Source organism: Triticum urartu, chromosome 3, assembly GCF_003073215.2.
Source record: "Triticum urartu cultivar G1812 chromosome 3, Tu2.1, whole genome shotgun sequence".
Taxonomy (NCBI): Eukaryota; Viridiplantae; Streptophyta; class Magnoliopsida; order Poales; family Poaceae; genus Triticum; species Triticum urartu.
This window is the reverse complement of record NC_053024.1, coordinates 93,980,940-94,004,323: the sequence shown is the minus strand read 5'-3', so window position 1 is coordinate 94,004,323 and position 23,384 is coordinate 93,980,940. Positions and strand designations below refer to the sequence as shown.

The 23,384-nt window shown below is 45.2% G+C and overlaps 2 protein-coding genes across 2 annotated transcripts; both read left to right on the top strand.

The window, feature by feature from the left end:
* Nucleotides 1-3,465: 3,465 nt before the first annotated feature.
* LOC125543059 (ABC transporter C family member 8-like) lies at nucleotides 3,466-9,198 on the top strand. The gene is made up of 12 exons (XM_048706306.1): nucleotides 3,466-3,621; nucleotides 3,740-5,715; nucleotides 5,789-6,109; nucleotides 6,202-6,288; nucleotides 6,371-6,964; nucleotides 7,073-7,237; nucleotides 7,317-7,611; nucleotides 7,697-7,911; nucleotides 7,985-8,290; nucleotides 8,413-8,476; nucleotides 8,567-8,806; nucleotides 8,891-9,198. The coding sequence occupies exons 1-12, from the start codon at nucleotides 3,612-3,614 to the stop codon at nucleotides 8,986-8,988; spliced, it is 4,371 nt and encodes a 1,456-aa protein (XP_048562263.1). The 5' UTR covers nucleotides 3,466-3,611; the 3' UTR covers nucleotides 8,989-9,198.
* Nucleotides 9,199-13,246: 4,048 nt separating this feature from the next.
* On the top strand, nucleotides 13,247-22,429 carry LOC125543058 (ubiquitin carboxyl-terminal hydrolase 14-like). Its single transcript, XM_048706305.1, has 19 exons — nucleotides 13,247-13,466; nucleotides 13,564-13,741; nucleotides 14,455-14,567; nucleotides 14,653-14,989; nucleotides 15,601-15,695; nucleotides 16,709-16,842; nucleotides 16,924-16,980; nucleotides 17,094-17,171; nucleotides 17,682-17,736; nucleotides 18,558-18,638; nucleotides 19,002-19,200; nucleotides 19,284-19,341; nucleotides 19,435-19,557; nucleotides 20,228-20,316; nucleotides 20,532-20,621; nucleotides 20,712-20,885; nucleotides 21,000-21,124; nucleotides 21,333-21,459; nucleotides 21,935-22,429. Exons 1-19 carry the CDS (start codon nucleotides 13,371-13,373, stop codon nucleotides 22,111-22,113), a joined length of 2,388 nt encoding a protein of 795 aa, XP_048562262.1. The 5' UTR covers nucleotides 13,247-13,370; the 3' UTR covers nucleotides 22,114-22,429.
* Nucleotides 22,430-23,384: the final 955 nt, after the last annotated feature.

The following is a 23,384-nucleotide window of genomic DNA, read 5'->3' as shown; positions in this document are numbered from 1 at the left end:
AAAGAGGCACGTGAAGGTCTCGGCCTTTAGTATTATTGACATACTGCCTATATATATTCTCACATTGTTTACTGTTTACTTATTCGCCATGAACATGAGTATTTCATGCTGTGCGTTTACACATGAGAAAGTCACCTACCACAACTTTTATGCATTGAAGAGTTAACCTATGAACCCCGGTCCAAATTTCACCATAAGGAGCACCTTCCAACAACATTTACATGTTGTTTTATTTCAAAAATACCAAAAATATTTATCACACTTGTATAACTAGCAAGACTAGGAGGGATTGGCACCCTGTTAGAATTGTTGGGGACACGATCAGTGTTTTATTTGTTTTGCAGGACATACCACTGTTGCAAGTTTCTGATGGGTTTCGTAGTAATTTCAAAAAAATTCCTACGCACACGCAAGATCATGTGATGCATAGCAACGAGAGGGGAGAGTGTTGTCTACGTACCCAACGCAGACCGACTGCGGAAGCGATGACACGACGTAGAGGAAGTAGTCGTACGTCTTCACGATCCAACCGATCAAGTACCGAAACTACGGCACCTCCGAGTTCGAGCACACGTTCAGCTCGATGACGATCCCCGGACTCCGATCCAGCAAAGTGTCGGGGAAGAGTTTCGTCAGCACGACGGCGTGGTGACGATCTTGATGAACTACAGCAGCAGGGCTTCGCCTAAACTCCGCTACAGTATTATCGAGGTATATGGTGGCAGGGGGCACCGCACACGGCTAAGGAATAGATCACGTGGATCAACTTGTGTGTCTAGAGGTGCCCCCTGCCTCCGTATATAAAGGAGTAGAGGGGGGAGGCTGGCCGGCCAAGGAGGAGGGCGCAGGAGAGTCCTACTCCCTCTGGGAGTAGGATTCCCCCCCCCCAATCCTAGTCGGAATAGGATTCGCGGAGGGGGAAAAGAGGAGGAGGGGGCCGGCCACCTCTCCTAGTCCTAATAGGACTAGGGGAAGGGGGAGGCGCGCAGCCCATCTAGGGCAGCCCCTTCTCTTTTCCACTAAGGCCCACTATGGCCCATATAGCTCCCGGGGGTTCCGGTAACCCTCCCGGTATTCCGGTAAAATCCCGATTTCACCCGGAACACTTCCGATATCCAAACATAGGCTTCCAATATATCAATCTTTACGTCTCGACCATTTCGAGACTCCTCGTCATGTCCATGATCACATCCGGGACTCCGAACAACCTTCGGTACATCAAAATGCATAAACTCATAATATAACTGTCATCGTAACCTTAAGCGTGCGGACCCTACGGGTTCGAGAACAATGTAGACATGACCGAGACACGTCTCCGGTCAATAACCAATAGCGGGACCTGGATGCCCATATTGGCTCCTACATATTCTATGAAGATCTTTATCGGTCAGACCGCATAACAACATACGTTGTTCCCTTTGTCATCGGTATGTTACTTGCCCAAGATTCGATCGTCGATATCCAATACCTAGTTCAATCTCGTTACTGGCAAGTCTCTTTACTCGTTCCGTAATACATCATCTTACAACTAACATATTAGTTGTAATGCTTGCAAGGCTTATGTGATGTGTATTACCGAGAGGGCCCAGAGATACCTCTCCGACAATCGGAGTGACAAATCCTAATCTCGAAATACGCCAACCCAACATCTATCTTTGGAGACACCTGTAATGCTCCTTTATAATCACCCAGTTACGTTGTGACGTTTGGTAGCACCCAAAGTGTTCCTCCGGTAAACGGGAGTTGCATAATCTCATAGTCATAGGAACATGTATAAGTCATGAAGAAAGCAATAGCAACATACTAAACGATCGGGTGCTAAGCTAATGGAATGGGTCATGTCAATCAGATCATTCAACTAATGATGTGACCTCGTTAATCAAATAACAACTCATTGTTCATGGTCAGGAAACATAACCATCTTTGATTAACGAGCTAGTCAAGTAGAGGCATACTAGTGACACTTTGTTTGTCTATGTATTCACACATGTATTATGTTTCCGGTTAATACAATTCCAGCATGAATAATAAACATTTATCATGATTATAAGGAAATAAATAATAACTTTATTATTGCCTCTAGGGCATATTTCCTTCAGTTTCTTGCACCTTCGCAGATTGATACCTTAGTTTCTCACCGAGGGAAAAGTTTGCTTCTTGTCACAAACTCCCACCCTTGGGGGCCCAACAAGTGTAACATGTAGACCGAGTCAGTCAATTAGTTAATTTACTTCTCAAGGTCCTTACAAGCACGCCCGCACAAATAAATTACTTTGAAATCTTTTAGGTGACAAATTCTTCTTCCTCCAATCCATCGGCGACATACCGTGAGCATAGCTCGATGCCACCTCTAAGGCCCAGTGGAGCAAATTTTTCTAAACTTGGGAGCTTGTAGAAGCAGTAGCCGGGAAGTCATCCATGTGGACCTGTAAACACCAACGATCACGATATGTGAAGCAAATCGCTTCCCCGGAAAAGAAAACGTCGATAGGGGCATGTAGAAACTCTAAAGACCACAAAACCAGTCGAATTCAGACAGATCCACAAAAAACTAGAACGACCAAATTCCGAAAGACCCATAGGAGACATGGCTCCACAATCCCTCCAACTGACCATAAGCACACCAAACGAGACTGGAATATGCGGAGAGAACATTAATTCCTAGACGGGGAAGGTGCCGCCGCCTCGCCGCCCCAAACCAGACACATAGAGCATAATTGGTTTGCTGCCAAAAATTGGCATGCCAATGTTTGGCATTGTGCCAAATATTGGCAACTACTTGATTGGCTACGAGTTGTTTTGTCTCTCTCACATAAAGTTGCCAATAGTTGGCAAGTCTTGGTATTGCCAATAGTTGGCAGTGCCAACATTTGGCAAGCCAAATATTGATAGCAAACCAATTATGCTCATAAACTCCCTAAAGAAAACCTAAACCAAGTCGCCCACACCGTTGCGCGCCAGATCCGGGTTTGAGGTCGGGCACGCCTCTGTCAAAGGTTGCCACTGCCAGCCGAAGACCACCGCAGCACATTCACACAACCCCTAACCTAGATGCACAACAGCTCACCGGGGCCCTCCACGAACAGGACCTCGCCGTCGACGGCGTCGCGCACGCTTTCCCCGGTGACGTGGCGAGAGAGTGAGAACATGAGTGGCGGCTAGGCTAGGCTTGTAGATCGTCCGCCGCAGCCATCTCCCACACGAAGCGTTTTCCCGTTTGCTTACTGCCAACCACTCCTCTCTTTTCCGAAGCAAAAAACAAAAGAATAGCTCGCGTCTTGTTTGTCTTGCCGCTTGTTTTCCTTTCCTTTCCGTCGCTTGTCATTTGTCTTGTTCGTCGCTGCCGTGCTGAGTCTGCACGTCCAACCAACCAAACCTTCGTCCACAATATCTTCGCGGCCGCTCACTTACCAGTGGAGTGGATCCAGTGGGACCAGCGTGGCAGTTAGCACGGCGCCACTGACATAGTACTAGTGCTGAAGCAGGGAACACGATTCATAAAACTCCACCTCCTCCCTGCAACCTCCGACACGCAGGACAAAATCATTTTTATCTTTGTTTGGTTCCTCGAATCCTCGTGAAGCTCAAGCTTATTCTCGAGGAAGCGGCGAATGGAGCGAGGTAGTCAACGCCAGCCCTCGATCTCCGCCAAATCTCGCCTCCATTAGTTTCGTGCCATGATCTCATTCCCTAGAGTTCCTCCATGCCTGTGATATCTCACAGTTTACGATGGTTGCAGGTAGAACACCGGAGTATTTGCTTGCATCATCAGCAGCCTGCCAAGGCCAAGGAGGAGGAGATCTCGCTCTGGAGCTGGGTTCCCTGTGTTTCATCAGCCAGACGATGCTAATCGATCTCGTGAACCTTCTTCTCTTGGCCGTCTATGTCTCGAGCCTGCTGATCGCCGCTTGCAAGAGGGAGTTCAGGGTCGTCAGGGCGAGAGAGCTTCCATTTCCGTGCGCTGTGGCTTCCCCCTGCTGCGCGCTTCTTGGCATTGCGTGCGTCTGCCTGGGACTGGGAGCATGGGGCTCCTCTCCCCACGGAGCACTGCTCTTCTTCGTTAGAGGCTTTGTGTGGGTGTCCTTGTCGGTCTCCTTGGTCGTCCGTCCGACGAGGCTCTCCGGAGCTCTGGCGGTGGCGTGGTGGGCGGTGGACGCTGTTCTCATCACGGCCAACTGTTTGGAGAAGACTGTGACGGGTGGAAATCTGGGAGTTCTTGACGTGATGTCGTGGGCCGTGGGCTTCTTGCTTCTGCTGAGCGCGATCCGAGTTTACAGAAGCCTCGCCGCCGGCGATGGAGGCGGCGCGGAGTCCGAGCCTCTCCTTGCGGCGGGGGGCGGGGAGAGGCGGGCGGCGTTCGGCGAGGCCGGGTTCTTCAGCCGCCTGACGTTCACGTGGATGGACTCGCTCCTGCGCCTTGGGTACTCCAAGCCGCTGGGCCTCGGCGACATCCCGCCGCTCGACGCCGACGACGCGGCGGCGGAGGCGTGCCGTAAGTTCCTCGGCGAGTGGCATCGACGGAGGGGGGAGTCGCATAAAACGAGCAACCTCGTGCTCCGGGTGCTCGCCGAGTGCCACAAGAAGGAGCTGCTCCTGACGGCGCTCTACACGCTGCTACGCACACTGTCCTTCGCCGCGTCGCCGGTGATGCTGTACTGCTTCGTGTCGTACTCCGATCGGCAGGAGAAGGAGCGGGATCTTGGCACCGGGGCCGCGCTCGTCGCCGGCCTTCTGGCCATGAAGCTGGTGGAGTCGCTGTCGCAGAGGCACTGGTTCTTCGGGTCGAGGCGGCTGGGCATGCGCATGCGCTCCGCCCTCATGGCCGCCGTCTTCGAGAAGCAGCTGCGGCTGTCCAGCGAGGGGCGGGGGCGGCACTCGTCCGGCGAGATCGCCAACTACATCGCCGTGGACGCGTACCGGCTGGGCGAGTTCCCGTACTGGCTGCACCTGGGATGGAGCATGCCGGTGCAGCTCGTCCTCGCCATCGCGCTCCTGTTCTGGATCGTGGGCGCCGGCGCGCTCCCCGCGCTGGCCCCCGTGGCCATCTGCGGCGTGCTCAACGTGCCTTTCGCCAGGATGCTGCAGCAGTACCAGTCGAGGTTCATGCAGGCGCAGGACGAGCGGCAGCGCGCCACGGCGGAGGTGCTGCACAGCATGAAGATCGTGAAGCTGCAGTCGTGGGAGGACAAGTTCAGGGCCACGGTGCAGCGGCTGCGCGACGCCGAGGTGCGGTGGCTCGGCGAGACGCAGCTCAAGAAGGCCTACGGCAGCGCGCTCTACTGGGTGTCGCCGACGGTGATCTCCGCCGTGGTCTTGGCGGGCACGGCCGCGGTCCAGAGCGCGCCCCTGGACGCCGGCGTGGTGTTCACCGTCCTCGCCACCATGCGCGTCGTGTCGGAGCCCATGAGGATGCTGCCCGAGGTGATGTCCGTCATGATCCAGGTCAAGGTGTCGCTGGACCGCATCGGGAAGTTCCTCACCGAGGATGAGTTCCAAGACGACGCCGTGGACAGGGCACCGGCGTCCGACAGGAGCTGCCTGGACGTGCACCACGGCGTCTTCAGCTGGGAGCCCAGCAAGGGCACCGCAACCCTGAAAGACATCAACATCACCGCCACGCACGGGCAGAAGATCGCCGTCTGCGGGCCTGTCGGCGCTGGAAAATCGTCGTTGCTGTGCGCGACGCTCGGCGAGATCCCAAGAATGTCCGGATCAGTACGTGCATTGAACCAATTTCCTTGCACATACCGATGTTCTCTGACATGTATTTTTCATCTTCTTCATTCAGGTGGCCGTGAGTGGCTCGGTGGCCTATGTGTCCCAGACGTCGTGGATCCAGAGCGGTACGGTGCGCGACAACATCCTCTTCGGGAGGCCGATGAGGAGTTCGGAGTACGAGAGGGCCCTCAAGTGCTGCGCGCTGGACAAGGACATGGAGAACTTCCCGCACGGCGACCTGACGGAGATCGGGCAGAGGGGCCTCAACATGAGCGGCGGGCAGAAGCAGAGGATCCAGCTCGCAAGGGCCGTCTACAGCGACGCCGACGTCTACCTCCTCGACGACCCTTTCAGCGCCGTCGACGCGCACACCGCCGCCACCCTCTTCAATGTCAGGAAGACTCTTCTCCTTCTCAAACCTCATTGCCAATGCCACGGTTACAGATCGTTTTCATGGACGTGACAGCCACTTTGTCGTTGCAGGATTGTGTCATGGCGGCGCTCGAGGACAAGACGGTCATTCTCGTAACGCATCAAGTTGAGTTCCTCTCCAAGGTTGACAGGATTTTGGTAGGTTTCCTCTCTGTCTGTCTGCACAAAACTTACCACCATAGATGGCACTGTCTGACAGTCACCATCTTGTTCATGTTAGGTCATGGAGAAGGGCGAGATAACGCAGGAGGGAACCTACGAGGAGCTCCTGCAGTTCGGCACGGCGTTCGAGCAGCTTGTCAACGCTCACCAGGACTCAAAAACAACGTTGGACTCCAATGTATCCAACGAAGGAGCCATGGTTCAGTACCAACAGCCAAGGCTCCAGCAGCAGGGCAGCGACGCGGAGATCTCCACCGGCAACCTGCCGTCGGTCCAGCTGACACAGGAGGAGGAGAGGGAGCTGGGAGGAGCCGGGCTGAAAACATACAAGGACTACGTGTCAGTGTCCAGGGGCTGGTTCCTCCTCGTCCTCATAGTACTCACACAGTGCGTGTTCGTCGCCCTGCAATACCTCGCGACTTACTGGCTCGCGGCGACGATCCAGAGCCGTCGGTTCAGCGTCGGGATCGTCGTCGGAGTCTACGCGGTGATGACGACCGCCAGCTGCCTGTTTGCCTACGTGAGGAGCCTTGTTGCCGCTCACTTCGGCCTCAAGGCGTCGAGGGAGTTCTTCTCCGGTTTCATGGATTCTGTGTTCAAGGCCCCCATGCTGTTCTTCGACTCTACCCCGACCGGGAGGATCATGACCCGGGTATGTGTACATATTAACACAACTTTTTCAGCCATACTTGTATATGCCGATGTTACTGCAGATTTGCAGTCTGAGTTTGTGCACCGTTAATTGTGCATTTTTATGCAGGCTTCGTCGGATTTGTGCATCTTGGACTTCGACATCCCGTTTACGATGACCTTTGTGATATCCGGCACGGTTGAGGTGGCGGCAACCGTGGTGGTAATGATCATGGTTACATGGCAAGTCGTTCTGGTTGCCGTGCCTGCTGTAATTGGTGTTCTGTACATTCAGGTGAGCACCATGAAAGAACCCTGCATTCATCTTCTTGTGCAGCAGATCCAATGTGTGAACAATGCTACTGTTGTTGCAGAGATACTACATTGCCTCCGCCAGAGAGTTGGTGAGGATCAACGGTACCACAAAGGCGCCCGTGATGCACTATGCCGCTGAATCGATGCTCGGAGTGGTCACCATAAGGGCCTTTGCGGCGACAAATAGGTTCATTCAGAAAAATCTTCAGCTCATCGACATGGATGCGACAATGTTCTTCTACACAAATGCAGCGCTAGAGTGGGTGCTTCTGCGTGTCGAGGCGATGCAAATCTTGGTCATTGTTACATCGTCCATTCTTCTCGTTATGCTACCGGCAGGATCAGTTGCTCCAGGTGAATATTATTCAGGGCTGAGTACTTCATATAATGTGCAGAAATATGGTGTGCCACTCAAGTCTTCCCTTGGCATTTTTTTCAGGATTTCTTGGGCTATGCCTCTCATATGCCTTGACGCTTTCTTCTGCGCAAGTGTTCTTGACACGATTCTACTCAAATCTGGAGAATTATATGATATCAGTGGAGAGAATCAAACAGTTCATGAATCTACCATCTGAGCCTCCGGCTATCATCAGTGACAGAAGGCCTGCTCCTTCATGGCCATCTGAAGGAAAGATAAATCTGGAGAACTTGAGAGTAAGAAACTGAAACTCAAGAGACAACCAGCTCATTCATCTGACATTCTAAAGTGTCATACCATGTTTTTCAGGTCAAGTATCGCGAAAATGCGCCTACGGTTTTGCGCGGGATCACTTGCACATTTGCAGCTGGAAACAAGATTGGAGTTGTTGGAAGAACCGGGAGCGGGAAGACCACTCTCCTGAGCGCGTTGTTCCGCCTCATCGACCCCTCCGGCGGGCGAATTCTCATCGACGATGTCGACATTTGCACCATAGGACTGAAGGACCTTAGGATGAAACTCAGCATCATTCCTCAGGAGCCAACGCTTTTCAGGGGCAGCGTACGGAGCAACGTCGATCCTCTGGGCCTGTATACAGATCAGGATATCTGGGAGGTCTAGCCACAATTTACCATATTCTGAAATCTACATCAGTTCCAGTATTTTCACCTACTACCATCGGTCTTTGTTGGGGACACATTTGCTGATCCTGATCCTGACACGCTGGTCTTTCACAGGCATTGGATAAGTGCCAGTTGAAGAAGACGATCAGTGTCCTTCCTGAACTTCTTGAGGCACCAGGTGAGACAATGATCTTTAGTCCTAAAGTACTTACTACTGTATGAAATGAAGCATGCCCGAAATGTGATAGGCTTGTCTTTGCATCTTCAGTGAGCGATGACGGAGAGAACTGGAGCGCGGGGCAACGGCAGCTCTTCTGCCTCGCGCGCGTCCTCCTCAGCAGGAACAGGATCCTGGTCCTCGACGAGGCGACGGCGTCGATCGACTCGGCCACCGACGCCATCCTGCAGAGGGTCATCAAGCAGGAGTTCTCAGGGTGCACGGTGATCACCATAGCACACAGGGTTCCCACCGTCACAGACAGTGATATGGTCATGGTTCTTTCCTACGGTATAAGCATCTGCCTCTACGCGCTACTAAAATTATGCCGGGGATATATATTTACCAATGGACAAAATAACTTCTTTGTTGCAGGTAAGCTTATAGAGTACGACAGGCCATCGAGGCTGATGGAAAATGAGGACTCGTCATTCTTTAAGCTCGTCTCCGAGTACTGGTCCAACTATAAGTGAATGCGGAAAAATCAATAATTTTGTCGGCTGATCCGTTTCGAAAAAAAATAATTTTGTCGGCTGTAGGCTACAACACTTCTTCTGCCAAGTGAAAATTTTGAAACTGAAAATTGTTTGGCACGAGATAGGGATGGAGATGTATGACACAGTTACCCAAATGTATGTTGGAAGTTAGTAGGAAATATGAGTTGAAATATTCATTTGCCTTCATCGGATTATGCATTTGGTTTGTGGTGGTCGCACGGCCTCTTTGAACCCCCCCCCCCCCCCCCAATCTAACCTTTGTTTGTTTTGTTTCTGCATTTGACATCTAGCGTGTCATAATTTGTTATAATGAACTGTTGAACTGGATTGCTACCTTTATGTCGTTGCCGAACCTTGCCTATCATCTCAATGGGCTCCTTCCCTCCTTGCCACCTTCAGGACTGCCTAATTGTTTGAGCCTGGTGTGCTACCTCCATCTTCTTTCAATCTACCTAACCTACCATGGATATCACAAAAACCGGAAATGAATTTTTCTCGAGCATTAGAGGTCTTAGTTCTGACATCAAAGGAAATTCTGTTTGAAAAAAAAGAGAGAGCGGAAAGCGGCCGCATGCTATTTACATACACAAAGAAATAGTGTTTTGATCTCTCACATTAGCACATGATGTTCATTCCTTGGTTAAAAATGTCTCTAGCACCCTACATGTGCACAAGATCAATTGTAGCTTTTCGAATGAGACAGTGTTGAAAGCACTTATAAGCAGTGATTGCTTTGACTTTGTGCTCGAAACCTGAAATCAACTAACCAATTGAGTGGTCAAAGTGAAAATTCTCAACTATTCTTCCTCAACCAGTTGCGAACCTCTCGGGATCAAAGAGCGACCAAAAAGAGCCAACGTTTGAATTACAGACCAGAGAGTACTTAAGGATATTCTTTGCAAGTACTTAAGAATATTCTTAACGGATATCCAGTACCATTACCATCAGCTCTTTGTCAGTCTGGAAGTTGCATGACCACATGATCATCTGGCTGTTACGTTATGCTTGCTCAGATGTACCCTAGCACTGCCATTTATGATAATTTTATATCTTGATAGAAACCACAAGGAAATTCTCGACCATTTTTTAGGATCGAAATTCTCATCCTTCTGATACAAGCATGGCTGTATGTATGTGGATGCACAACATTACTATGTGGCAGAAAAGTATCGTCAGGTCTCGCTGTTGTGAAATGCCTTTGATCTTAAATTCTTAATGATTATAAGAATAGACAGTATCATTCGATTTTCCTCGTAAGATACTTTTTTTAATGATCATATAAGAATAGAAAGGATCATTGGATTTCCTCCTAAGATAATTTTTTAATTGATTATAAGAACAGAAAGGATCGTTCAATTTTCCTCCCAAGATATTCAGTCTGTCCACTTACAAATGTTTCATGTCCAACACTGCAGTCTCTAGAGCTCTGGGACATGCTGGAGAGGACAGGAGCATGACAGTCTCTAGTTATGCATGCAGCATGCTGCTGAACTGAACATATATGGTAGGTGGAAGTATAAGCCTTGGCATTGTATAGAACATCAGCAGTTAAATATATCTGAGTTTGGACACCGGCATATGCATCGCTGGTCTCTGAAATGTATCTGAGTTGCATCTCTGGTCTCTGAGATGGTTGCGGTCCGAAAGTGCTGCGGCACTGAATGATGGATGCGGGTTAGTCGATGATCAGGTGGAAATGCTAGTTACTACGTGATAGCGCGTGATTTTCGTGGGCAGTTGATTTTACAGTAGGAGCTGTTGGTGTGGTTTGTCGTGAGATTTCTGCAATTTGTGGTGGTGGATTCGGCTGCAGTCTTGGATGCCAAACTTATCCTAGTGTGGATGCTTCAAAGCCTAGGAAAAGGGGAAATGATCTGTTGATGCGGTACCACAACCTACACGGAAGGAATATTTCTGGCCGCGGTGCGCTTGATGCTACATTACCCCATCCCAATTCTCACACCGTCGCACTCTATGGTGGGTTGACAGATCTGAAAAAAATCACAACACGGCGGGAGAGGAACGAAGTACGGGGGAGAGGTGATCGAGGGAGTACCTGACGAGAGGGAATTCTGAGTGTGTGCCAAGGGTGACGCCTCCGTTGGGCTAGACGGCTAGTGGCCTTGAGCAGATTGGATTGGTGATTGGATAGATTGTGCTAGGCTGCTAGCTCTCCCGGTTATGTTCCGAGCTCTGTGGGCAATTTTGCAGGGATTGATCCGGTTCTTGTGGAGCTACGTCAGAGGTAATGTACGATCGTCATCTCGCCATCTCGGGGCGGTTACATGTAGATAGACTGTTCGTTGGGGGGCTTTAGCTTCTGGATCGGGGAGCCACTTCTTTTTTCGGGGATTGGGGAAACTTGTATGCGTTGTGTATCAGTTTGCCATGTTTTTCTTTGGCTTTTTGGTGGATTTTTTAGTTAAAAATCTGTCTATAGGAAGTACAGGTAATAATATTTCCTTGTTTTTATTTACTCTACATATTAGCTTTGTCTTAAGTCAAACTTCGTAACATTGACCAATTCATATAACAATATATTATAAGATCCACATATTTCAAATGAATACCATTAGATTCATCACTAAAAATATGTTCAAATCACCTATATTTATTATTGTATCGTTTACTTTATTTTTTATAAGATTTGACACAATTAAGACATCTCCAACCGATGCTGAAAAAACAGACACGCCTAAAAAAGGTGTTTAGGGTTTTTTTTAAGCCTCAAACAGTGTTTCGGCAAATGAAGTATCTGTAAATAGTGATCAATTTTTTGGACAATCCAAAAATTTGCCTACTACTGCTGCATATTTGTAGCGCCGCACGCACCAAACCCGCAATTGCCCCCGGAAGTTTCCCCGTCATTAGTTTGCGTCGTCACTCGCCGGCAATACTGCTGATTCCGGGCGCCCCACGCCGCAACATCCACCCCTATTTTCAGTTTCACATACCTAGCGCTGCATCCCCGCCTTTGCCCGCAACAACTACCGCCCAAATTCGGCCACCATCACCGGATCTAGTGTCCTCGCTCTCCTAATCTATCGATCACGATGCTCCACAGCTGGATTCGCCCACCGCTTCAGCCGGATTCCTGCCATGTCAGGCTCCGTTGCGTGCAACTCCGCCTCGCTGCCCTGCCGCAAGCGCCACACGCATACCATAGCGTTCAGCGTTGACAATTGGCCCACTACGCCATCGAGATCACTTTGGAGACCACTGAGCTTGTCACACACATGTACGATGCGGTGGCATACATCCAAAGCCGGGCTGAGCTCAACTCTCCCAAGGTAGAGTCGGTCGAGGAGGCGTAGTCCGTTGCCCATGTTATACATATTGTTTCCGTGTGGAAAAGGCACACCATCGGCCAAGGCGCACCAAAGGCTGAGAAGAGGGGTGCGTTGTACATGGTGAAGTTCGCCGAGGCCAATCCAGGCCTCGTGGCAACGGAGCTTGAATTATTCACCAAGAGGGATAATGGGTGCATGAATAAGGAAGACAAGGAGATGGATCACGAACATTCCATCAAGTTGATGAGATGTTCGACGAGCTCAACATGGAGGGCTTCTACGAGGAGGAGGACCTGAAACCGTCTACCGGCAATGACCATGAGGTTGGTCCCTCTGGCAGACCACCCGGGGGGTTCAACCTCGACGACGATGATAAGTTCAATGAGTACTGTAGACATCATGATGTGTGATGATATATGGTAATGGTATCTCCGTAGTATGCCCGTCTATCCTAGTACTGTATAATTATGTTATTTGAAATGTTTAAATGTTTAGAGTTTGAATTTCAAAATGCGCAATGAATCATGTTCAAGCGGTCGTTTCTAGGCATTAATTTTACATCACCTGCAAAAGCAACACCACCCATGGTGCCCAAGAATCTTCCGCCACATACCAATAATCGTTTTTGGGCATCAAGTTTTTAATTATCTGTTGGATGATCTTTTTCTTAACATAAAATGATTATATTCCTCATATGATAGACATATCGTTTATAATTTGGGAAAGATAAAGTCAGAGATATTATAGAATCCCAAAAATCAGATAAGCTAGACCTAAAAGAATGTTAGCTAAAAAGTCTTCAACCTGATTGGGATGCTCTTACTAATATATGCCATGTTGTTGAATTTGAAATAACAAACAGAGTATTGTTTCTGTACGTCGTTAGATCAGAATTAGAATTGCAGGCCCGCAACGCAGAGTCGGTTTAACTTAACCCCTACTACTTCTTCTTAAGTTCCCCTCTCCCAAACCAAATTTCGTGTCTAATCTCGTCGCCTCGCCGTCCCCCACGCCCCCAAAACCCTAGACGCAACCCGGCTCCGCCGTCGCCCGCCGCGGCCCGCGGCCATGGATCTCCTCCGCGCGAACCTCCACAAGGTCCGCATCCCGGAGCCCACCAACCGCATCCACAAGGACGAGTGCTGCGTCTCCTTCGACACCCCGGTAAGCCACCCGCCCCCTCCCTCTCCACGCCCCTCCTCGATGGCGGCCGCTAGGGTCTGATGCTAATTGCCTATCTCCGTGCCTGTGCGCGTCGCAGAGGTCGGAGGGCGGGCTGTACGTGGACATGAACTCGTTCCTGGGGTTCGGGAGGGAGCACGTGGCGTGGAACTTCGAGAAGTCGGAGAACCCCGTGTACCTCCACATCGTGCAGCGCCGGAAGCCGGAGCCAGACGAGACGGATCGCCCGCTGAAGAAGCCAACCCTGCTCGCCATCGGTATGACAGACCTTGTAGCTAATTGAATCGTGTGTTTGTATCGCCTCCTGCTTCTATTCGTTCATGGCCTGTGGGCCTATGCGAATGCCATGCTTTGATTGACAACGCAATTGCCTCTGTTAATAATGATGATGGGCGAAACAACAACAACATTATCTCTGGATTCACACCAGTGTGTTATTCTGGAGCGGTTTCGACTGTGTAGAATAGTGTGCGAGGTACACACGATATGATATTTCGTTGCAGCTTATGATTACAAGTGCCTTACTGTGGTCGTGCTAGCATTGGCTTGTTTTGTTTGATTAAGACCTCTCCTGTGATGTGAATTTTGGATTTGCATGGTGACCCTGCTCAGCTTAGTGTAAGAAAGCTTGTGTTTCGATATTGTTTCTGTTTTGCTGAACTCTGCCTTGCAGCACTTTTGTGCTATTTGATTGCTTTTTTTTTTTGGTTGTAGAATGGCATAAGCATTAGAAATTTATTTGAGATTGTAATGTAAAGTGTCTCTGTTGGTTGATTGTTAGTTTTGGCGACACATTCTTTGGTGACTGTGTGTGCCAGCTTTGTGACGAGACTTGTCTATATATTTGGATCTTCAGAATAAAGTTATGAGCTCACACTATGGGTCTCCTGTTCCCAATTTCTGGTCAGTTTAAGTTTTTGCCATTTCAAGCAATTACTTCACTAATATTTTTCTTCTTCCTAATTGATAGGCGTGGAGGGAGGTTTTGGTGAACAAGAACCTGAATACGATGTGACTTACGAAATCGTTATTTTGCCTGAATTTTTGTCTCTCCCATTTCCATCAGTTGATTTGCCAGAGAAGGTAATTTTCTGGTTGTATTAGATTGAAGTTGTCATGTCCATACTTAGTTTAGTTCTTTACTCTACTACAAACTACAAATATGCAGGTTAGGCTCGCAGTTGATAAAGTTATACTTGCGGAGAGTGCTGATAGAAAGCAACAACTGGCTTCTTGGGTGGCTGACAAGAAAATAATCAGTGCACATGCTATGGATCTGCAACAACTAGACAATGGTGTTATTGTGCCCCCTACCGGGTGGAAGTGTAGCAAGTGTGACAAAACTGAGAATCTTTGGTTAAATTTAACTGATGGTATGATCCTCTGTGGGAGGTGGGTCTGGGATGGAACTGGCGGGAATAATCATGCTGTTGAACACTACCAGCAGACTAAATATCCTTTAGCGGTGAAGCTTGGAACAATTACCGCTGATTTGGAAGGAGCAGGTAATGCTACACTTAAACTTTTGCATATTTGGGCTTGCTCATTTTTATTATTTACTGCTATATATACCTCATCTTCTGGTGACAATACATTTGTCATCGTGTCAAAACATGCAATCACAAATTTTGATCTCCAGGTCAGTCGTATGAAAATTATACAATAAAGTAGGTTTGGCATAAATGTGCTTTTGGAATGACTGTTATGACCTTTATAGAAATTTAGTTGGAGAAGAAGATGGTTAAAGTTGCATTCGTAGGCATATAAAGTTCAAAAAAAAAACACTGGAATGAGTATTTTCCAACTGGTAGCAAAGATACATCGTTTTAGTTGGTGTCCAATAGTTTCAGATTGTTCTTTGAAACCCTTCCGATCTATCCTTTAGATACAGGGTTCATATATGTACCACATAGCCTGTTATCTTTATTTAGTAGTATATACATTTCCTTGTAATTTCTTGCCTTTAGAAAGTTACAGCCTGCATACCCTCTTATGTATACTTGAGAGCATTATTGATGCAACCTTTTCCTTAAGATAAACCGGGCATGAGAGATTGCTTTTGCTATTTATTCCGTATTAAAGTACCTATTCATACCTTGTTTTTGTGACAGCTCAGACGTTTACTCATACCCGGAAGATGATAGCGTTGAAGATCCAATATTAGCTCAGCACTTGTCGCATTTTGGTATTGATTTTTCTTCACTCCAAAAGGTGAGTTGTCATCTTTTTGTAATGGCACCTATCTGGGACAATTTAGCTCTACATTCTTTGGAAATTTACTCTTCTTTGGTTCAAATCAAATTGATTCGTTCACAGCAAACATACTATCTGACTGTTGATTGCAGATTTACAGAACTGTTATTTTCAGTCGAATTATTTTCTTTTCGGCGTCGATCAGTTTTTTGACTCTCTGATTCTCCTCTTTCCGCGCATGTTACTTTTCAGTTTTTTTTTGGATTTTGGTTAATGAACTTTCCAGCAGGTGGTTTTGGTATCTAATTATTTGTTTATTAACTCTGGGTAATAGACTTTGGCGTGGATGGTGGTTTTTGGTTGTATAGTTGAATTCTGTTTTTGTTCTGTTTCTCTCATTTTTCCCTTTTTGCTTTTATGTTTTTGTTTGTTGCTAGTTCAATCAAGTGCATATTCGGATGTTAGTAGTTTTAACATTTCGACAGTAATGGATTTATAACACGTTATACTTGCCTTATAAGCTCTGAAAAGCAAGGCTCTAATGAGCTTCTGAAATCATGTAAAATGGGTTTTAATTGATAATGCCATGAGTCGTTTGTGTGATGCAAAAATTTGATTGATACGGAATTGAGAACCAGTCAATTCGATAGTGCAATGTGTCATTATTTGTTTGGTGCAAAATTTTGATTGATACCAAATGGGAAATCAGTCAGCTGTCAAGTAAACAGTCCCTAGATTTCTTGTACTAAATGTCAAGTGCCAATCCAGATTAGAATTATAAACATTCAGGGAATTATATCAAAGAGCATTGTGGGATTGATCCTCTAACAAATGTTAGGATATTGCCTGGTTTGATTTTTAACTACGACAGTTCATCTTGCTCTTGGAATTATTATAATTGGCCAAGCAAGTGATCAGTGTCTGGTTATTTTACAGACAAACAAAAAGTTGGTACAACTGGTGGTCCATCGGTGTATATAATTCATTTATTGCCGTTCCTTGATGCGTGATTTTCTTTTCTTTGTGTGCAGACTGAGATGACTACTGCTGAAAGAGAACTTGACCACAACACTAATTTTGATTGGAATAGAATACAAGAAAGTGGCAAAGATGCCGAACCTTTATATGGGCCTGGCTATACTGGCCTTGTAAACCTTGGAAATAGGTATCACGGTTTGACTGTATGAGATCATTTTCTTTTCTTATAACTTGCGTATAGTAAGACACATCTTTCCTCCTTTTGCAGTTGCTACATGGCTTCAGTAATGCAAGTTATGTTTTCAACCCATCCCTTTATATCACGGTTGGTTCTACTTCCTCTTGATATTGTGTGACCTCTTATATATTGTTGCACCCGGACCCTCTTTTCACCTCAAGTAGCATCTGCTCTTCCATTTATTCATTTAATTGTTTCAGGTACTTTGAGAAGCAGAGCTTGAAAGCTGCGTTTGCAATTTCTCAAGCTGATCCAACGTTGGACTTAAACATGCAAATGTAAGTTTTCACGGATGACCTATGTGTGTGTTTGTTGAATGTGCCGCTATTGTTAGGTAATTGTTTTCACATTTTGGTTATCTTTTAATGCTAAATGCAATCTTGAATGTAAAAGTTGTTTGGCCATGTATTCCCTTTGTTGAAAACATCATATTCCTACAGTTAGATTGCTACCATCATACAGAATTACTGGTTAGCCATTTTTTCTTCTTCTGCTGACACTTGTTGGCAATTTGAAAACTCTTCATGTTCACCTGAGTGTGGTGTTAGTTAAGGAGTCACTATTGTAAGTTGATAGCAATGTTGAATCAATCATGCATCATGCTGTAGAAAGAGAACTGCATACTTGTAAGAAATTATCATTGGCGTGATATTTGTTTTTTTGTAGAAATTATCATTGGCGTGATATTTGTTTTTTTGTTTTAACTTAGAAGGGTAAGCGATTTATGTTGTTGTGCAAGAATTTAATCTAAATATCCATGTTCTTGTCCTCTCCACTCTCTTTTTTAGGACAAAGTTGGCGCATGGTATGCTCTCTGGTAAATATTCTGCACCCAGTCAAGAGGTAGTATTTTGTTATATATTGATTTTCTATTGTTTATAGCTGCCCATAACAGTTCGTATTCATGTGGACTGTGGGCTGAGGATGCATGGGTGGTGCTCTCTTAGATTTCTCACGTAGTAGGTCTGTATGTGAGTGGTGATTTTATTTGAACGGAGAGTGATAGGCAAACCATATTGACATGTTACATTGGTTAGTCTGGATAAAATATCTGGAATTGCACGTTAATTAACATCCGCCAATCTCTTTGTTATGAATCACATTTAATGAAAGGAATGGAGCTTTGAGCTCTTTTTAACTGTGCTACTCTGAGCTTCTTGATGAGCACATCATCAACTGAGAAAGTGTTGCATAGGCATAGCAATGGTCATGCGTTATCTTTGTTCCATATTAAATTGGGTGGAGCTTCCTAGGGACAAATATCCTGTTGTCCTATCTTATACAAATATACGATTGCAGGTTTATTAGTTCCTTTTGTAATTCCCAAATATGTTTTTCTCCACCGTAGTGAAACTGTGTACTCTACTACTACTCCATCCCATAATATAAGACGTTTTTGCAAGCTGTTTTAGCTTGCAAAAACGTCCTACATATGGGATGGAGGGAGTACTTTTTTACCCTTTCTTTAAGCAATACAAAGTGTTGGGAGTACCCAACCACCCAGTATGATCATACTTTTGTGTTAGTCTTACGATCTGGGTTGCTGATCTGTACTGCGCTATAAGCTGTACTGAACTGTTATGGTTATTTAGTGCCAGAGCTTTACAAATACCATGAACCTACTTTTGTGTTGATACAACTAGTGTTCTATGGGTAATTTACAGGGACAAGAAGGAATACGCCCCCGTATGTTCAAGTCAGTAATTGCAGCAAGTCATCCTGAATTTTCCAGTATGAGGCAACAGGTAAACCTTTTTATGCCTATATTGACCAAACACATCTTCTCCCTTTTCTTTAACTTATTATTGATCTTTTGGTGAAGTGAAGTATCCTTTTACTTTTAATTTCCTTGTCTATTTTGTGACATTTTTATCTTTACTTTACCTTTTATTTTTTCTTATATAATTATGCATAATATTCCACCAAATAGCGGACTCTCTGAAGTGCTTGTGTTGTGTGCGTGTGTGTGTGTGTGTGGGGGGGGGGGGGGATCAGGATAACCTAGCATGCCAAGAGCTCAGGCGTAGAGAAAATAATTTTTTTTCCTCCATAGTTTTGAGTATAACTAGGTTCTTAACTTTCATTATATTATTTATTATTCTTTCCAGGATGCCCTTGAGTTCTTCCATCATCTTATTGGCAAAGTTGATCAGGCAAACCCTGGAAACCATGAGTTGAATCCTTGTACCGGCTTCAAGTTCATCATTGAGGAGCGGGTTCAGTGCCCCTCTGGGAAAGTTTCTTATAATCAACATTGTGACAACTTCCTTACTTTGAGCATACCATTGCATGAAGCGACTAACAAAGGTGGCTTTGAAAAGTTGTTGTTCTTTTGTTTCTTGTATATAATCTAATGTACTATAGAACCTTGACATTTGTGGGGCGTGCAGAGCAGCTAGAAGCGTTCCATGAGAAGAAAGCAGCAATGGACTTGGATGGAAAGGAAGTGTAAGTCACTCATATTTCCTGCAGTCTCAACTGCATAGTAAGTATTTATGTCTTATTCTTCTGCATCACTTTGTTTCCATCATTCCATGGCAGGTCTAAGGAGGAAATCGTGAGGCCAAGAGTCCCACTGGAGGCATGCTTAGCAAGTTTTTCAGGCGGAGAGGAAGTGCCTGAGTTTTACAGCACTGCATTAAATTCAAAGACGACAGCAATTAAGTATGCACATCCTGAAATCTATAATCTTTACAACAACAACAACAACAACAGCAAAGTCTTTAGTACCAAACAAGTTGGGGTAGGCTAGAGCTGAAACCCATAAAAATCTTGCAACCAACTCATGGTTCTGGCACATGGATGAAATCTATAATCTGTAATTGCCAACAACATCTTATCGAAGTTCTCATGCACGTGCACAAACTGCAGCACTTAATTCTGTTGGTGTTCTTTCTTATCCCATTGTCCATGCGTGCGCGGTTAATATATTTTATTGATATCCTGATGGAAAAGGCCAGTCTTTTTTTGGGAACACTTGGGCTCAGTTAGCGGTTGCCAAACTGTGCTTATTTATCTGTTTTAGAAAATTTGCCTCAGAAGTATCAAAAGCGGGTCGAACAAACACTAAAATAGGATGAAGCTGTTTGGGCCAAATGAGATTATCATTGTCATAATCCCCACCGTAGTGACAGATACAGCCAATTAAGTTGAATTTGCGGTACTCTTTATATTCTTATTAATGGAGTATTTGTCATGCAGTTTACATGTTTATAATTATATAATTATTTGATATTTCTGTCAAGTAATTGTTAAGAACTGGGATATTTCTTTTGCCAAAATATTTTTCATTTATTATGATTACTTGAAATAATGAGTATACATTTCATTGAAGGACTACTGGCCTTAAAACTTTTCCTGATTACCTGATGCTTCAGATGCGTAAGTTTGTAATGGGAGAAGGATGGGTGCCAAAGAAACTTGGTAATATTTCCTACTCTTGTCATAATTTCGAATTGGTAGGTGTCATATGTTACTCGATTTGAGTAAGTTCTCAATGGCTTGCCTGAAATTTAGGAATAAGTGATGGTTTTGGGGTGCTCGTATCCCTGATCTGTACAATTTTTTCATTTGGTTTAGATGATTTAATAAGTCCATATTTGGATGTCTTGAGCCTTGACATTTTATTTCCCTTTCAGATGTTTATATTGATGTGCCGGATATAATCGATATATCGCACATGCGCAGCAATGGTGTACAGCCTGGGGAAGAGCTACTGCCTGAAGGAGGTTTGTTTGTCTGCTGTTAGTATTTTTTTTCCTTCTGAATGTGTTCTCTATTACCCCCTTCTTTGATCACTTGGCAATACCATCTTCCAGCTTCTTGTGGCAACAAAGCTGAACCTGCTCGTCCTGTTGCCGACGAGGATATTGTATCCCAGCTTGCAAACATAGGGTTCAATTACTTTGCCTGTCAGAAAGCTGCTATTAATACATCAAATGCAGGAATTGAGGAGGCAATGAATTGGCTCCTCTCACACACGGGGGATCCAGGTTGGCATGCAGATGCAATGGGTTACATTGTTAAATGCTTTTTTTTCATTATTATGAAATGATTAATGCATGAGTTCTAGCTGTGATAGTTGAAACTGTTGTCTACTTATGCAGATATTAATGAGCCGATATCTCAAGATCCAATGCCTGCAGAAGACACTATTGATGAAGCAAGTCTTCAAACCCTTGTTTCCTTTGGCTTTCCAGAAGATGTTTCTCGAATGGCCTTGAAAGCTTCTGTAAGAATCTCTTTTATGATTACTTCCTTTGAATGGATGATTATGTTTTTTAATTATTATTTGTATGAAAATATTAGACAGCAATATTGGCCTTCTTTTGGAAAGTTGACGCTTGCCTATTTCTGTATCATCCTTTCATTTTCCTCTCTAGTGTTGCCAATTAACTTGGCCATGTCCTTGATACTCTTTCTGTGTTGTGTATTATTAGGGTGGAAATATTGAGAGAGCCACGGAGTGGGTTTTCAGCCACCTTGAAGCATCTAGTTCTGTATCTGCTGATTCTTCAACAAACAATGTAAAAGATGACGACTCGAACATATCAGATGGAAGTGGCAGTAAGTTTCTCAAACACTCGTGCCTGCCTTTATTTTGCGCATGATCTGATGCAATTGATTAACAGTACTGGGTTACAACCTAATGTCATTGCTGCAAGTAAATAACTATTGTTTGCCTGTGTCCCCACCACGCCTCCCCATCTCTGGCAAATTATTATTGTGCAATAGTTTTAAATAGGGTACTTAGTGAACAGTTTCTCCCTCCCCTAAGAAATACGCCTGTTTGTGGTGGTGCTTGGATGAGCTAATTCTGCAAGAGCTGTTGTTCGTCGGTTTTTCATACTTGTTCAATGAAGTTTCAATCTGTACACGCCCAAAAGTATATCTGTATAAGACTCGGTGACTTTCATCTCCCAAACTGGCCCGTCTTAATCTTAATAGAAGTGTGTGAACACATTGGCTTCAATATTTTTCGTAACTTAGTCGATCACATTACTCCTGAAGCTCAGTTAACATATATTTATGCTTTTTCTAGGATACAAGCTGATGGCATTTGTGAGCCACATGGGAACCTCTACACACTGTGGGCACTATGTCGCCCATATCCTCAAAGATGGGAGGTGGACGATCTTCAACGACAATAAGGTTGCTGCATCGGTCGATCTGCCCAAGGACATGGGATACCTCTATTTCTTTCAGAGGATAAGCAGTTAGAGCAGGAAGATGAAGTCATAGTTCATGCACACATCATCCAGGAGCATGGCGGATGGTCGAAGGACTCTAGTTCCAATCTGACTTGATGCGACTACTTCGCCACATCCTGACGTGCTGGTCTTAGGCTAATCACGTGGGGATACTGCTTTGTTGGTTCAGACGTTATGCATTGGCAACTTCAGTTACGTTTATGCTTAGTACCATGTGACTGTTCATGCAAAGTGAATGGTTGTGTTTGGAGTCGTACAATCTGTCAGCGTTCCGTTGGTTTCCTTGGTTAGAGTTGGAATTTTATTCGAGCATTGTTGTTTGCTTCTCTCGTTGACCATTGTTGTTTGCTTCTCTCGTTGACCACTGTTGTTTGCTTCTCTCGTGGTACCATTTGACTGTAGCACAGGAAGGAGCGATGCCACAACTCAGTAGCAAGCCAATTATCGGTATTGCTCTGCATATGGCAGATCACGTCCGATTTAGTTTATACGGTACTTGAAACAGTACTGCCCAGTTTATGATACTTGAAACGGTACTGCCTAGGAAAATGATCTAAAGGTGATTTAATCTATCGTACTTCCTCTGTTCACTTTTATAAGTCGTGTCAGACAACTGAGATTGATCTGTTTTGCATGTTATTTGAAATGTCTACAAGGCCTTATAAGGCCTCTTTTGGTTCATAGGATAGGATTATCATAGGAATACGAATTTTGTAGGAAATGAGATGACATGTATCTCAAATTCTATGAGTATGAATAGAAAACAAGATGTTATTTGGTTAATATCAAAGGAATTTTTCCATTGAGTCTAGGTTCATTTTTTATTTTCTTATGAGATATGGAGGATAGGAACCAATTCTACGTAGGAATAGGAATCTATTTCTATGAACCAAAAGGCTCTAAAGGAAAAAAATCCTATAAAAATTTTATCCTTTAAAATTCCTATGAAATTCCTCCAAACCAAAGAAGACCTAAAAGTGAACAGAGGAAGTACTAAAATTGGATTTTATTTTTGCAGGATGTACTAAAATTGGATTGATAGAAATCACAGCAAATTATAGTTGTGGCAAGCATACAATTAGACAGATTACAATTGTGTATTAATTAATTGTTGCATATGTAGTTAATTAATAGTCCACCCTATGATCGCTATCCAGAATGCAGCCATGATTGAAGATCGCTATCTAGAATGCAGCCATGATTGAAGATGAATAGATACACCCTATGATTACAATTGGACAGATTACAATTGTGTATTGATTAATTGTTGCATATGTAGTT

What these genes read in the sequence shown, in the direction of transcription:
- LOC125543058 (XM_048706305.1), top strand. Translation starts at nt 13,371, where the DNA reads ATGGATCTCCTCCGCGCGAACCTCCACAAGGTCCGCATCCCGGAGCCC. An exon ending in GCGTCTCCTTCGACACCCCG is followed by an intron (nt 13,467 to 13,563) that starts GTAAGCCACCCG and finishes TGCGCGTCGCAG; the next exon opens with AGGTCGGAGGGCGGGCTGTA. An exon ending in GCATGAAGCGACTAACAAAG is followed by an intron (nt 19,201 to 19,283) that starts GTGGCTTTGAAA and finishes TGGGGCGTGCAG; the next exon opens with AGCAGCTAGAAGCGTTCCAT.
- LOC125543059 (XM_048706306.1), top strand. An exon ending in TCCCAAGAATGTCCGGATCA is followed by an intron (nt 5,716 to 5,788) that starts GTACGTGCATTG and finishes TTCTTCATTCAG; the next exon opens with GTGGCCGTGAGTGGCTCGGT. An exon ending in GGCAGGATCAGTTGCTCCAG is followed by an intron (nt 7,612 to 7,696) that starts GTGAATATTATT and finishes CATTTTTTTCAG; the next exon opens with GATTTCTTGGGCTATGCCTC.